Below are 14,882 nucleotides of genomic sequence, written 5' to 3' on the forward strand. Positions count from 1 at the left end.
AGGACAGATGTGCAAGGACACATAGAACAAGGAAAGAGAGAGAATGTTCCTTGCATAAACAGAAGCTACCGGTATTTCATGAATGTGATAACTTTATTGGATACAGCCCCTAGTTTTAATCTTGAAAAATCTAGGAATGTCATTTGTGTCATTCCTAAATCTAACTGGAAAAGTCTGAAGCCATTGAGGGCTTAATATACCAACAATAGCAAATTTGCAACCTGTGCAGATCTCTGAGCAGAGGTGTTACATGCTGACGGGGTGTCTCATGTCATCAACCATGCTGCAGCATTATGTACTACAAATTGTGCAAACCAGCCGCAATCACACACACACACACCCATTGGACAAGAAGACCAGTGTTAAACATTAGGTTGGTACTAGTTCTTGCCATTTATTTAGTGCCCACTATGTGCTAAGCCACAATCACTGCTTCCCCTGTGTAAGCAGGTAAAAGTTAATAAAATAAGCACCACTTAGTGTTAGGGCTTGAGTGATGTGGTGTTTTTAAAATTATGTATGTTTTATGTGCCTTAAAGTGAGAGAGAGAGAGAGAGAGAGAGAGAGAGAGAGAGAGAGTGTGTGTATGTGTATACACACACACACACACACACACACACACACACATATTTAGTTTGTGACTCCTGCATTTTATAACTGGATTTAATAAAGAGTTGCTTTCACATAGCATTTTAAATTATGCACCTCAAATGAATGTGTATCTAAAGGCCAGATTTTGTGCCATAAATCATCATTAATTAAATAGTCTAAAAGCAGGAAGCAAGAAAGGTGACTGTGAAATCTGGACCACAGTGGAATTGACATTGAGAACCCTGAGTTCTTGAGAGCTGTCTTGCTTCTGAAGCCTGAGTATCAATCCAGCACGGTTTTCATTATGACATTTGCTGGTGTAGCAAGGCTGAACCGTGAAGAAGGAGACAGATTAGCAAGCAACAGATGTGGACAGGGATGCTATGTTTATCTTAGGGAGCTGTCAGTTAGCAATAATGATTCAAACAGAAACAGTATCTTGGAAATGAACAGCCTCATGTAATTTAAAATGTGTAATAAATCACATGTAAATAGAATGAAAAAAAAGTTTAGAAAGTCTTACCCGTTTCCAAAGGGCATGAAGCAGCACACAGCAGGCTATCAACTGTAGTCATCACAATGTGTTCTCTTCTTTCAAGGTCAAGTACAAAGAAAATAAAGACAGATTTCATAATGCCAAATAAAGGTGCGCTAGGGACGCGAGTAGCGCTGTGGTCTAAACCACTGAACCTCTTGGGCTTGCTGATCAGAAGGTCAGCAGTTTGAATCCCCACGAAGGGGTGAGCTCCCGTTGCTTGGTCCCAGCTCCTGCCAACCTAGCAGTTCGAAAGCATGCCAAAAGTGCAAGGCACCGTTCTGGCCGGAAGGTAAACGGTGTTTCCGTGCACTGCTCTGGTTTCGGTGTTCCATTGCACCAGAAGCGGCTTTGTCATGCTGGCCACATGACCCAGAAAACCTGTCTGCGGACAAACGGCGGCTCCCTCGGCCTGTAAAGCGAGATGAGCACCGCAACCCCAGAGTCGTCTGCAACTGGACATGACTGTCAGGGGTCCTTTACCTTTACCTTTTTAGTGACAGGAAGAACTATCAACAATGAGTAAGATTTGCCTAGTTTTAATGCTTTCTAGAACTTTATTTCTAGAAAATTGCACGTTTATGGGCAGCTTTCTTGTGCATTTGCTTCAACCATTTCACTCAACAAGGCAATGTGGTACAGTGACTGGAGTGCTGGACGAGGCCTGCGAGGCTTAGGTTCAAATCCCCACTCAGTGATGAAGGTTCATGGGTGACCTTTCGCCAGTCATTCTCTTTCAGTCTAACCTACATCACCGGAAGGCTCTTAAGGACTGTTGCTGCTGCTGCCCAGGAGGACTGCCTGCTGAGGGCCTAAAGGGCCCTGTCCTTGCCTCTCTCCACCTGGCTTTGGGGCAGGGCCTGACAGGCTTCACAAGGACTGTGGGGGCTGCTCAGCAGAGAGGGCTCCTCTTTTACATTGTTTTTAATTTTTATCTGTGTTGTTTTAAATGAGACCGTCTTGGCTGGGAGACCTGCACCCTGCCTTGCTGGCCGTTTCCCATCTGGCTTGGGAGAGTGGAGTGCTGACTGACTCCAGCTACAAAAGCTGAGGCTGTTGAATACAATACTTGGGCTGGAGTATTGTATAGGGGAGGTTGAGAGAGCTTGTGGGTGTTGTTGATAGTATTGTTGTATCTTTAGTTTTAGATCTTATGCTTTATGTGGAAATTGTTTCCATTTGGTTGTGCATTTTTGATGTGTTTTATTTATTGTTTATGACTTCTGTTATGTTTGTAATTAGGTAAATCTTGTCAAGTTATAAGCCGCCTTGAGCATAGTTTCAACTATGGAAAGGCGGCATACAAATAAAATGATGATGGGTTTTTTCCAAAGTACCGGTAACACAAAATAGACAAATTAATTCTAGTGAGCAACTCTGCTTTGTCCTTGTTGTTAGGACTTTGTTCATCAGAGACCTTAGACTGCACATAAAGAGAATTGAGCATTAGGTCGAGATCCATTGCTTTTAAAAATTACCAGCATTTGAATTGCCGGTCCAAGTATAATAAATTTCATTTATGTGTTTTTATAAACAAAACAAAACAAAACCACCTTGACTTGTAATCTCTTCAGCAGAGGGTACTGCACAGGTCATGACACCAGACAAGCAATACCCATGTACCAATTCCTGTTCAGTGTCTAAGTGAAATGTTGTGTTATGTCCCCATGGCAGCTATTGGTGCCAACAACACTGTCTTGAAGTTTGAAATGTGCACACTGCCCCAAAAAGATTGCCAACCTGTTTCATAGTGAAATGGGTGACTTCAAGGTCAAATGTACTAATAAAATAGTAAGTGCTACTGACGGATTCAGCCTTTCTTGAAAATGGAAGTGGTTACCGGTAGGCTTTTTTGTCCAGCCAAAATGGTGTTAGGAACTAATTTACCTTTCCATATTTTGAATTTGATCAGTGCCTTTCTCTAGGGATATAGAAGACTTTCCAATTTCTGAATATATTAACTACAGCTTTCGTCAACCCCTTCAAATTACTGGCAATTCCTTGTTCACATAAAGCTTAATCTGCTTTAAAAAAAAAAAATGTTGCGATGCCTTGTACTTTATTTCAGATTTAATACTGCTAACTCTAATTTTAATTAGTATTTACATAAGTAATGTAGCTGTAGATCTAGCAAAACTATGTTTCATGTAACAGTGTGTTTGCTTCTAAGATGTTTTCACAATGCTTTTTTTGTGTGAAGGTATGGGTTATTCATGTGATTATTCATACTTTGTGTAGATACAGGGTCATTGCTTCCACTGGCATGTGTACAGTCATACCTCTGGTTGCGAACGTGATCTGTGCAGGAGACATGTTCGCAACCCACAGCGCTGCATATGCGCATGCACATTACGCAATTCGGCGCTTCTGCGCACACACGTGATGGCATTTTGCACTAATGCACGAACGCCGAAACCCGGAAGTAACCCGTTCCAGTACTTCCGGGTTTGCCGTGGTCCGCAACCCGCAGCATTTGCAACCTGAGGTATGACTGTAAAGGTTTAGGAAATTGTACATGCACATGGATAGATTGGGATTCATAATAATTTTAAATTATTTTATTGTCTTCTAATGAGCACTATTTGCCTATAGGGTATGAGTAACTAAGAAGCTGCTCTCCAGATATTGTACGACTCCAACTTCTGTCAATCCCAGCTAGTATGGACAATGGTTAGGGATAATGCACTATCCCTGCTACGTGATGTGATATGATATTGGCAATATATTGTTTTAAATAGTCAAAAATAAAATAATATTTCTGTAGTATTCTGTTTTTAAAAAACGTAACCAAAACATTAATACATATTATGTTTCCACATAACACTAAGCCATGGGTTGTTTTAACTGTAGTTTGTTTAATAAACTACAAACATACAGATCAGCAAGCAAGTTATGAATTCTTTCATTCCCATGGTAAGGGTAGGGTGGGGTGGCAAACAAGCCCATGCTTAAGCAAGGCTGTTGGGTTCACACAAAATTCCAAGCCATAATTAAAAGAAACCATGGTTCAGAAGTCAACAACAAACCATGGCTTGTTGCCAGAAAATGTGTTTTTTGGCAACAGAGCACAGTGTAAAGCCATGATTTGTTGTTGACCATAGTTAACCCAACTGAATAATCCCTTCACATATTTTAACCAAAAATAACAACAGAATACGAAAACCAGGCCTGTTCTCCTTGTACAGAAGCAAAGTGTTGGATCACTTCATGGTGTTTGAGGGCCAGAAAGCCCCATGCATAACTTACTCCATTCTACCAAATAGTTTCATGCTCAGGCTTGATTGGAGGATAGCTGAGTTGATGGATAGGAGAAACAAGCCCCCTCTCTGGTCATTCTTTCGTTTGTCATGCTTGCCTTTTCTGGGAACATGATTCTACCCTCTGATTTGGGCTTTCACCCCTTGAACTGTTTGTTTCTAGGCAAAGACCACTGCTTTTGTTTTGTCTTACCTTGTCTTGATTATATGTCATCCGCAGAGGGAAATAATTGCCACTCACTGTGATAATTTTTATGGTGTGTGTTCCTGAACTGAATTTCATTTACAAGCAAAGATTGTGTTAGGAACTCCCAAAATTGTTGCTTGTTAACTCCATCCTATGTTCTCCAATGCATAGTACGATCTTGGGAATTTCCAAGGAAGAAAATTCTATAATGTCCATAAGCATCATGTTCTAATAGAAGACAGTTTCGTGAGAATTGCTTCCTGATGTTTATCCTAAATCTGCATGGCCACTTCTGTTCTTTAAATGGAAATGGTCCAATGTTGCATTTCTTAATCATCACTTCTCTCCACTTGAGAACATCCAGTTCTTCAAGCTGGTCCTTGTGTTTTCTCTGGACTGTAGTCCCGGGTGGTGCCCTCTAGCTATGTGTACTCCCAACTCTTATCAGCATGGCCAATAGTCAGGGATTATTGGAGTTGTAGTCATCTGGAGGGCACTTAGTGGCTACCTATGACCTAGGTCACTATACCTATTGCCTATTCAACTTGCAAGCACCCTTGAACTAAGGTTCTCAAAATGTTTGTATGCTCTTAATGGTTATAAATGTTTTTTAATTTTCCTGATACTTCTAGATATGATTCTATTTTAAAATATATTGTTTTGTTGTTTTGTTACTTGCTGCCCCATGTTCCTTTGGGGGAAAGGGGCAGGAAAGAAATTTAGATAATGATAGGTAACTATTTCTGCTGCATAGGAGTTATCTAGTTGGTTAGAATTTTAACCATGTTGTTTTTCCTCTTTTCTAGTTTTGGATATGGCCAGGCATGTTCCCCTGTACAGAGCTCTGTTAGAGCTTCTCCGAGCTATTGCTTCATGCACATCTATGGTGCCATTGTTGCTGCCTCTGTCTGGGGAAAACGGAGAAGAGGAAGAAGAGCAACTGGAGTCCCAGACTTCAGTTGGAACTCTGTTGGCTAAAATGAAGACGTGTGTTGATACTTATACTAACCGACTGAGGTATTTTCTTAACCTCGTAGCATTTTAAGAATACCATGTGTTACCATTTTCACTCAGAACTGTTCTCACTAAGGTTAGAAACTTGTATCTGTGCTGTACCACTTCTGACTGCAAGTTGGGTATTCTCAAAATTAAATGCGTGTTTTTGGAAAATAATTCCCTGTACATAAATAAGACACAGGTTTACCACATCATTGTCAACTAAACTAAAGTATATATTGTTTATTTCCTATCTTAAACACAGGTTGCAGTATGTATTTACTGGGGTGCAAAAATGCAAAAAGGGCATATCTTTAATGAAAATTCTCTCACAGCTGTCCACATCTGACAGTCTTTTAACCAGTCTTCCTTATCCTGGCACTCTCCAGGTATTATTGGAATCCCAACTCCCATCATCCCAGTTTATTATTCATGCTGACTGGGCAGATGGGAACTGGAGTCCAACAACATCTACAGGGTACCTGCTTTGAGAAGACAGCATTTAACCAAGGATACTGGAGTTTTTAGACCAGAGTTCCTTGCCCTCTCAGAATCTGCCAGTGTCTTGGACAGGAAGTTGTGTTTATTGTCAACTGTTAACTAGAAGGTAATCCCAGAGACCCCTTCTGCCTGATGATATCTTGGTTTCCAGAGTTGGCAATCACCAAGTTTGCTTGTTTATGTCAAGACCCAAAACTTCAGCCAGATCTTCTATGCCTATGAGCCTAGAAGCTGAGCAGCAAGTGCATAGCTTTTTAATAGTTCATATATAAAATGTTAAAATGAAGAACACCTAAGGTCTGCCAGGCTTTTGAAATAACACATGCACAATTTTGCTGTTAGGTCTGTTGACAAAGGTTGACACTGTTGATCTGAGACCATTTCTTGATGGAAGACGTGCCTGGCAACAGCAGAATTATAGTTGCACTCCATTTTCCAGACAAGTCTTCCACTGAGAAATTGGAGATTTCTCCAGAGGTCCTGGCAATATTTTTTTTTTGCAGTGAAAAATTCCATGTATTGTAATGTCATTGTGATGTCAGTTGATTGACAGGTGGGTGGCCTCACCCATCAAATTTGACCTGCAAGGCTACATGTGATAAAGATCAGGCTCACATAGCCAAAAAGGGTTCCCATTCCAGTTTTAAAAGCTGAAATTTGAATAGGGCATCCCAAAGTTCATCTTGGTTAGGAACTGCTTGGTTAGAGGAGAATCTGTTGGGCTTGTTCTATTTTAGTCTGCTTAGGTCAACTGAAAAAGAAGCTGTCCATTTGAAATCAAAAGTAGTATGCTTTGAGCTGAATGTAAAAAAGGAGGTTCTAAGCATTTTACAATTATAATTCCAATATGTTCTATATCACCCTTCAGTCAAGGATCACAGGGCTGTTTAGAATATAAAGACACAAAAATGCATAACATAATAGCAACAAGACAATAATATTGTTTCATTGAGCACCTAATAAAATTTAATGGATTATAAGTTTGTATGTAATGGATGTTGTTGGCTGGCTATAGAATGTTTTCATTTTATAAATTCTGGTTGACTTTTCTAGAATTTGTGAGACATAATTTTGTTTTTGTTTTTATTTCCTTTTTAGAAACATACCAGGTTCTTTTTTATAGTTTCCCTTGATATACCATAAGCCTAGTCACTTGTGCATATGCACCTTGCTACACTGTAGATGAGGCTTCTGAGTTGTCCAGGATGAATTAAGTAGGAACCCTGAACCAAATTCTCCAAGTTCTGTATAGATTTCTTATTTTGGCAGGATTTCTTCTCTTGACATTATACTTTCCACCATTCCCTTAACATTAAACACACTTTTGCTGAGCTGGGAAGTATTTATATTTAATGAACAAACTTAGTTGGTCTTTAAGGTGCTACTGGACAATTTTTTTAATATATTTAATGACAAATACACCTGACAAATATTTAATGGCAAATGCACAGCAATTGATAGTAGAAGGAATTTGCATTTCTGATGTTTCCATTGACAGTTTCCCCTAAAACTCTAGTCATTTCTTATTTTGTAGGTCTAAAAAGGACAAGACTAAAACTGGAGTGAAGTCAGATACTTCAGATCAAGAGCCAGAGGGACTGACGCTTTTGGTACCAGATATCCAAAGGACTGCTGAGATAGTTTATGCTGCTACAACAAGTTTGCGCCAGGCAAACCAAGGTAAATAATGTCAGCAGCATATCTTTGCCGCAGACCTACCTGGAGTATTTATTTATTTATTTACTTGACCAATTTATATACACCATTTAATTACAATAATCTTTAAATGTACATATACATAAACTGTAAAAGCAACCTGACTTTCAACAAAAGGATATAAGAATGGTTAATCAGGGGTGGTAGTAGTAGTAGTAGTAGTAGTAGTAGTAGTAATAATAATAATAATAATAATAATAATAATAATAATAATAATAATAATAATAATTACTACTACTACTACTACTACTCTATACTGACCTTCATCCAAGGATCACATAGCCGTTTACAATATGAAACCACAAAAATAGTAACAAACAAAAGCAATAATCCCACCACACACAGTTTAAAAGGCCATAGATTGTTTAATTAGCCAAAGGCCTAGGAGAAGAGGAATGTTTTTGCCTGGCTCCAAAAGATACTAAACGAAAGCACCAGGCAAACCTCCCTGGGAAGAGCATTCAACAAACAGGGAGGCACCAGGCTTGTTCTCGTTTTGCTGCTCTCTAGACCTCTTGCAGAAGAGGCACATCAAGAATAAACATATAAGCAAATGGATAAAACAACTGGTTTCTTAATATTTATACTACTTTAAAAATATCAGTATTATTATAATTCCCACCATCGAGCAGGGCTACCTTGGTAGCAAGTTCCACAGGGCGATACCAAGGTGAATAACGCAGTTGAGGCAAAACTTTTAAACGCTTTTGTCAATGACACATACAACCTTTCCTTATAAAACATCCTCATCAATACTTTGATGGTACGACTGGAACTAAACAAAAAATAGGTTGGATCCAAATTAAGCATGATAGAAGGTTAAATTGTCAGATCTTGGTTACACATTTACAGGATTGGCTTTGTGAGCCAACTATGACAGGTGGGAGGGACCTTGGGAACCTATAGGCTGAAAGAGGAACAGAAACTCCTTTGCAAAAAGCGTAAGGGGGGTGCTGTTTTAAATCCCTTAGCCAAAGTGCTCTCACAAGCAGCCCTGCACTTCTCCTTTAAGTGGGTGGCAGGAAGTTGGGGGGAGGGGGGGAAGGCCTACATTGCAGAGGCTGTTTTTTCCTCTCCCCTACCACCTGCTTCCTTAAAATAGAAGCACAGAGCTATTTCCCAAAGAGCACTTTTGCAAAGGGCTTTAACCCCTGCTCATTAGTTGATGGGTGGGGCAGAAAATATTGCTTCCTTGGCTGCACATTTGTGTTCCCTGCTGGGAGCAGGAACACATTCAGTGCAGGATTAAACCCTGCCCTCCATGCCCCCAATCAGCTGACATCATCAGTAACATCAGCCAATGGGCAGATAGAGATAGTTTAGCGAAAACAGCCTCATGTGCCAAATAGGACCCTTGGCAAGCCAATATTTGCTCATAGGCTAGAGGTTCCCCACCCATGACCAAAGGGAAACGTGAGATAAATTTCATATAAATCGGTTTTGGTTTATGCGGTTTCTTTAATATGATTTTTTTCTTACACAACAGAGAGAAAATTGGCTGAATACTCTAAAAAAGCTGCTGTGAAGCCCAAGCCCTTGTCGGTTTTAAGATCCCTTGAAGAAAAATATGTGGTTGTAATGAAAAAGCTCCAGTTTGGTAAGCTGAAAATCAGTCTGAACCTTCTGTATTGAAACACAAAATGCATGCCTGAGGTCACAGTCACAATGGAAAACCTGCATATCTATGTGTATAAACATGAGTAAGAGATTGAAGATATTACATGCCTTCAGTGTGCATATGAGCACACGAAGATGGATTCCGTTCCTAGGAAGCTTACAATCTAGAATTTTACACGGGATGAATTACAGATGAATGAGAAATGAGAAAAAGTGGAGGCAGAGCAAATAGAGAGAAATTTGTTGGTTACATTTGCTTAGGCTCAGTTAGAGGCCCAATTATACCAGGGTTAGCCAATGTAGTGCCCCCATATGTTTTTTTATGACAACTCCCCTCATTCCTGGCCATTGGTAATGCTTGCTGGGACTGGTGGGAGTTGGAGTTCTACAACATCTTTTGAGTGAAGAGGAGGCCCCAGGTTTGTGGAGCTAGAGGAATGTAAATGTATCTAAATATAAAAGTGTTAGTAACTCCACTGTACAAAATCTCTGGAAAGCTAGTGGATCATTTATTTATATGTTTATTATATAATCTTTAAAAATCAAAGCTGTTTACAAGCAGAATACCTATATATATTGAAACCATGTAAAATTATAAAATATAACATCAGAAAACATCAACCACCATAAACAACAGAAAGATGTTTTCTTAATTTCCCGCATAAGCTTGATGGCATAGAAAAGTTCTCAGCAGGCATTTAAAGGTTAAAACGGGGGCACCTGCTGAATCTCTATTGGCAGAGCATTTCACAGGAATTGGCCGAAGGAACTAAAGGCTCAGTTTCTTGTTGCTGTCAGATATGCCTTGCCAACTTTAAGCAATAACCAGCAAAGCTCTGCAGATGGTCTCTGTGATCAAGCCGGGTATAAAAGTTTAGGCAGTCCCTAAGGTACACTGGACCTAAGTAATTCAGAACTTACATAGTAGGGTTGCCATACATCTGGGAAATCTCGGACATGTCCACTTTGGGGGGGAGGTCCTACATGCCCATCTGGGGGAATTTTTACAATTTTAAGCAAATGTCTATGTTTCTGGGGTTAAAAAAAAAGGTGTGAGTGTGGTGGCTCAGGTAACCCAGGCCCTGGCTCTGTTTCAGCCCCTGGCACGGGTGGCAACCCTATAATATAAGAACCTTAAACCTGACTCAGTAGCAGATGGGAAGCCAGTGCCAATGTTTTAACAGTGGTGTCACATGTTGCCAGCCATGTGCCCCCCCCCCTCCAAAAAGAAGTCTGGCAGCTGCATTTTGCTCCAGTTGGAGCTTCTGAACCAACCCCACATAGAGGACACTGCAGTAATCCAATCTTGAGATTAGCCGTACATGGACTACAGTGGTCAAGCTATCACTGTCCAGGAATGGCTGTAGCTGGCAAACCAGACAGAACCAGTACTTACTATTCGAAGGTTAAGTAGTATGCAGTCTTAATTTTTGCTTAGAAAACAGAACAAAGACACTTTACACAGAAAAATTGCTGATAATTTCCTAGAGATGTTGTCTGAAGCTGAAAGAGAATGCACAAATAGTTTATGATCTCAGAAGAACATGTTAATAAGTCGGTATGTGTAAACTTTTCCTGGTTTTTGCAGTAAGACTGCTCTGTCATTTATGAGGAAACATAGCAGCCAATCCATAGATACTGGAGATAATCTTCAAATAATCCCATCAGATTTGTCATGCTGTGGCTGTCTTTCTCAAGGAGAGAATATTTAAAAATAAGCATTTATCAGTAGCTTTGGGAGGTCCTAGATCAGGGGTCCCCAAACTAAGGCCCAGGGGCCAGATGCGGCCCAATCACCTTCTAAATCTGGCCCGCAGACAATCCGGGAATCAGCGTGTTTTTACATGATCAGAATGTGTCCTTTTATTTAAAATGCATCTCTGGGTAATTTGTGGGGCAGAGGAATTTGTTCATTTTTTTTTTCAAAATATAGTCTGGCCCCCCACAAGGGCTGAGGGACAGTGGACCGGCCCCCTGCTGAAAAAGTTTGTCCTAGATGTATCAGCCAGTGACAGTGTTTTAGAGTTTGTCCAAGATACTAGTTAATCTCTTAGAAAGATCATGATATTAGCTTGTTTTAGACTTCAAGGGCTTTAGCTAGTGAAAACTTGATTTTTAAGTTTTCTTCAGTTCTTCTTTTTTCACATTAACTAAGGACAATAATGAAAGTAAACAATGGTTTGTGTGGCAATTAAACCAGCCTTGTTTTGTAACCCTATTTCTGAAAGTCCTCTGCTTGGTTATGTTTCTTGTCTTGTACAAGCTCCATATGGCTAATGATAATACTGATGCTTAGAACTGATACATCCCCCCCTTTAGCGTATTCAGATGTTCCACATACATCAGCTTGCTCTCTGTTAGTTGCTGCTTGGTTTGTATAGTGTAAAAAAATTGCTTGTATATTTGGGGTAAGGAAGAGTAATGATGTTTGCAGTTAATTGCATAAATACCTGCGAAGCTGGTAAGCTGAATTCTGCTAATGGGACAGAAAATAAGTTCAGGAGACCTAGCGATGTAATTTTGGTCTATAAAGTATAATGTGTTGATTTTGTTTTCTCCTATGATCATTTATCAATAATGCAGTTTCACACTATTGTCAATTGACTCTTTAATAATGCCCAATTAGAATAATTTTAGTATAATAGTGTGTGTTAGCAAGACTAGCAAGGTATCTTACATATCTTTTAACAATGGGAACAATCTTACTGTTTTGAATTGCTTGTTGCTATGGGGAGGGGGGAAATGAAATATTTATATACAGACTGATTTTTCCATTGATTTTGATACTTCATACAATTTAATTATATTCTAATAAATTAAAATGTTACTTTTCACTCCTTTAGATACCTTTGAGATGGTTTCAGAAGATGACGATGGAAAACTAGTGTTTAAAGTAAATTACCACTACATGTCACAGGTGAAAAATGCTAGTGATGCAAACAGTGCTGCCAGAGCCAGACGTCTTGCTCAAGAAGCTGTAACACTTTCTACATCGCTGCCTCTTTCCTCTTCATCCAGTGTCTTTGTCCGCTGTGATGAGGAGAGACTAGACATCATGAAGGTAAACAAATCAGACTTGTGTTCCAATAAAAGCAGCGGTCCCTGATGTGTCTAAATCATGTTAATGCTTATTTTGCATGATTTATTCTGCTTCTACGGGACTTGGAGAAGGAGAGGGGACTTTTTAATGTACTGCTCCTGCTCGCCTCCACTTCAGAAACTTCCAAGGCATTGATGATAAATTTGAAAAAGTGCATCTTCCTAAAAGCCTGTTCAGCACCTATTTTTTGCCAGAAGTTCTCTCTAGCTGGGGTGGGGATGGAGGGACACAAACTTTCCTACCAAATTAGCCTATTGGTAAGTCTTCTTGCAACAGTTGCTGTTTCTGTTGTGCCTTTTATTTTATTTTTACTTCTTGGTTGACAGTTAGATTTGGCCCACAGGCTGCCTGATACTCACCCCCCCCCCCTTTGCTAAATGTTTACTACTCTTTGATTCAAGGAAACGAAGTTGAGGATGGAGGAGAGAGGGAAAGATGTGCAGGTGTGACACTAGAATCCTAGAAGAAGTGGGGGTCCTGGAGAAGATCATGTGGCTTATGGGCAGAGGGGCTATGTTCTTTGTTGAGGGAGTAAACATGCAAGATAGCATTGGACTTGTCAATGATATTTCTCTAGAATAAGACCTTGTCCAGTGGGCACTTGCAGTTCTAATTAGAGACAGAGGGAAAATGTGTTTAGTTCATATAAAAAATGCAGAACCGCTTAATTTGCACTTCCCAAAACCAATCTGCAAACCAAATACAGCTGTCCTTCAAAATCATCCACAAGCAAAAGAGAGCACACAAATGCTTATACAGTCATACCTCACGTTATGGCCGCTGCGTGTTGCGTTTGTCATGGGATATGAATGCGTTGAACCCGGAAGTAACGGAACGGGTTACTTCCAGGTTCAGCGATATGCGCACGCGCAGGAGCACCGAATTGCGCCTCGCACATTCGCAGACGCAGCACTTCATGTTGTGTTATGCTCATGTTGTGAACGGAGCCCTGGAACGGATCCCATTCGCAACATGAGGTACCACTGTAATACTCAATTCCTTGCAAAAACACATAGATTTTTGTGCAGACTTCTTTTTAAAATATCACTATGTAATTCAGAAATGGGGCAAAGTGGATGCAAGAATGGAAAAATGAGAAGATGAGAGAAACAGAAACTGACAGGATTTGTCCAACCCTAGTTCTAATGTGTTGCATATGATATACTAGTTTCCCAAGCTGGTTGCTATAACGTTATTTGTCTCTTTCAAAAGGTTTTGATAACTGGCCCAGCAGACACACCTTATGCAAATGGCTGTTTTGAATTTGATGTGTATTTTCCGCAAGACTATCCTAATTCACCTCCACTTGTAAATCTGGAAACAACTGGAGGACACAGTGTGAGATTCAATCCAAATCTTTACAATGATGGCAAGGTAAATAGTTTTGCTATTTTATTGCAGGCTAATGTGGTTGAAACAATTTCTAGCCATTCTGAGTAAATAGGTACTTATGGATAGCTTAGCTCAACTTACATGGGTAACCATATACTATATTTACTTGAATCTTATGCTCACCTTTTTTGGCCAAATTATGTTGCGAAAACTAAGGTGCACATTAGATTTGATGGCACATTATGCTTGAGTAAATACGGTAACACGTTGATTTATTTTTTCAAGAAGCCTTTCTGCTTTACTGTAGGATATAGTCCAGTTGCCTGGCAGTGTCTCACAAAAGCTTGTCAGTGAATGGAAGCAGGCACCCATGTATGGATTGCCTTTCTGGAAGCAAACTGTACTGTAGTAATGAAAGAGGGATCGTGCTCTACTGAAAACAGAATAGGGATGACGATGTTGGTTTAGACAGCACCAGTCAACTCATATATGAAAACCATTAATCTGTGGATTAGAACCATAATGTATACATTGCAACCATGTACTGATATTTATATATATATAACTGTTCAAAACCTTTATCTTCAGGTTTGCTTAAGTATTCTTAACACCTGGCATGGAAGACCAGAAGAGAAGTGGAATCCCCAGACATCAAGCTTTTTACAAGTATGTGGCTTTCTTCAGTTCAGAAGCAGGAGGGTGGGTGTGTAAATAATTCAGAAAACACAAGTTTTTTCTGCAAGTTTTTCCAGCACTGCACCTTGTTCTCTGATATCATTTAAAATAAACACATGTGGGACAATCTTAATTGTCATTCGATGATCTTGTATTTACTTCAGCACATTTTATATGCAGCGGTACAAAATAATAATAATCCTGAAAATTGGGGAGTTGGTGCAGCTCATACTTTGGAAAGTATGTTTGAGAATTATGAGGTGCCAGTCTATATATTTATATTGATTTTTTTGAGCTATTGCAATATGCTTTACTTTCCAATATGAGGAATTAGTATGTGTGTTCAAGTTAAAATGAAATGCTTTTGTAATTTTC

The 14,882-nt window shown here is 39.7% G+C and overlaps 1 protein-coding gene across 9 annotated transcripts in view; it reads left to right on the top strand.

The window, feature by feature from the left end:
* The window catches only part of BIRC6 (baculoviral IAP repeat containing 6), a 137,569-nt gene that overhangs the window by 114,251 nt on the left and 8,436 nt on the right, over nucleotides 1-14,882 (top strand). For all 9 annotated transcript variants that reach the window (XM_033144475.1, XM_033144477.1, XM_033144479.1 and 6 more), the window contains 6 exons: nucleotides 5,377-5,587; nucleotides 7,602-7,747; nucleotides 9,270-9,380; nucleotides 12,244-12,461; nucleotides 13,713-13,874; nucleotides 14,421-14,498. In XM_033144475.1, coding sequence (XP_033000366.1) covers nucleotides 5,377-5,587; nucleotides 7,602-7,747; nucleotides 9,270-9,380; nucleotides 12,244-12,461; nucleotides 13,713-13,874; nucleotides 14,421-14,498 — 926 coding nt within the window. The remainder of the gene's footprint in view (nucleotides 1-5,376; nucleotides 5,588-7,601; nucleotides 7,748-9,269; nucleotides 9,381-12,243; nucleotides 12,462-13,712; nucleotides 13,875-14,420; nucleotides 14,499-14,882) is intronic.

This window comes from Lacerta agilis, chromosome 3 (genome assembly GCF_009819535.1).
Source record: "Lacerta agilis isolate rLacAgi1 chromosome 3, rLacAgi1.pri, whole genome shotgun sequence".
Classification (NCBI taxonomy): Eukaryota; Metazoa; Chordata; class Lepidosauria; order Squamata; family Lacertidae; genus Lacerta; species Lacerta agilis.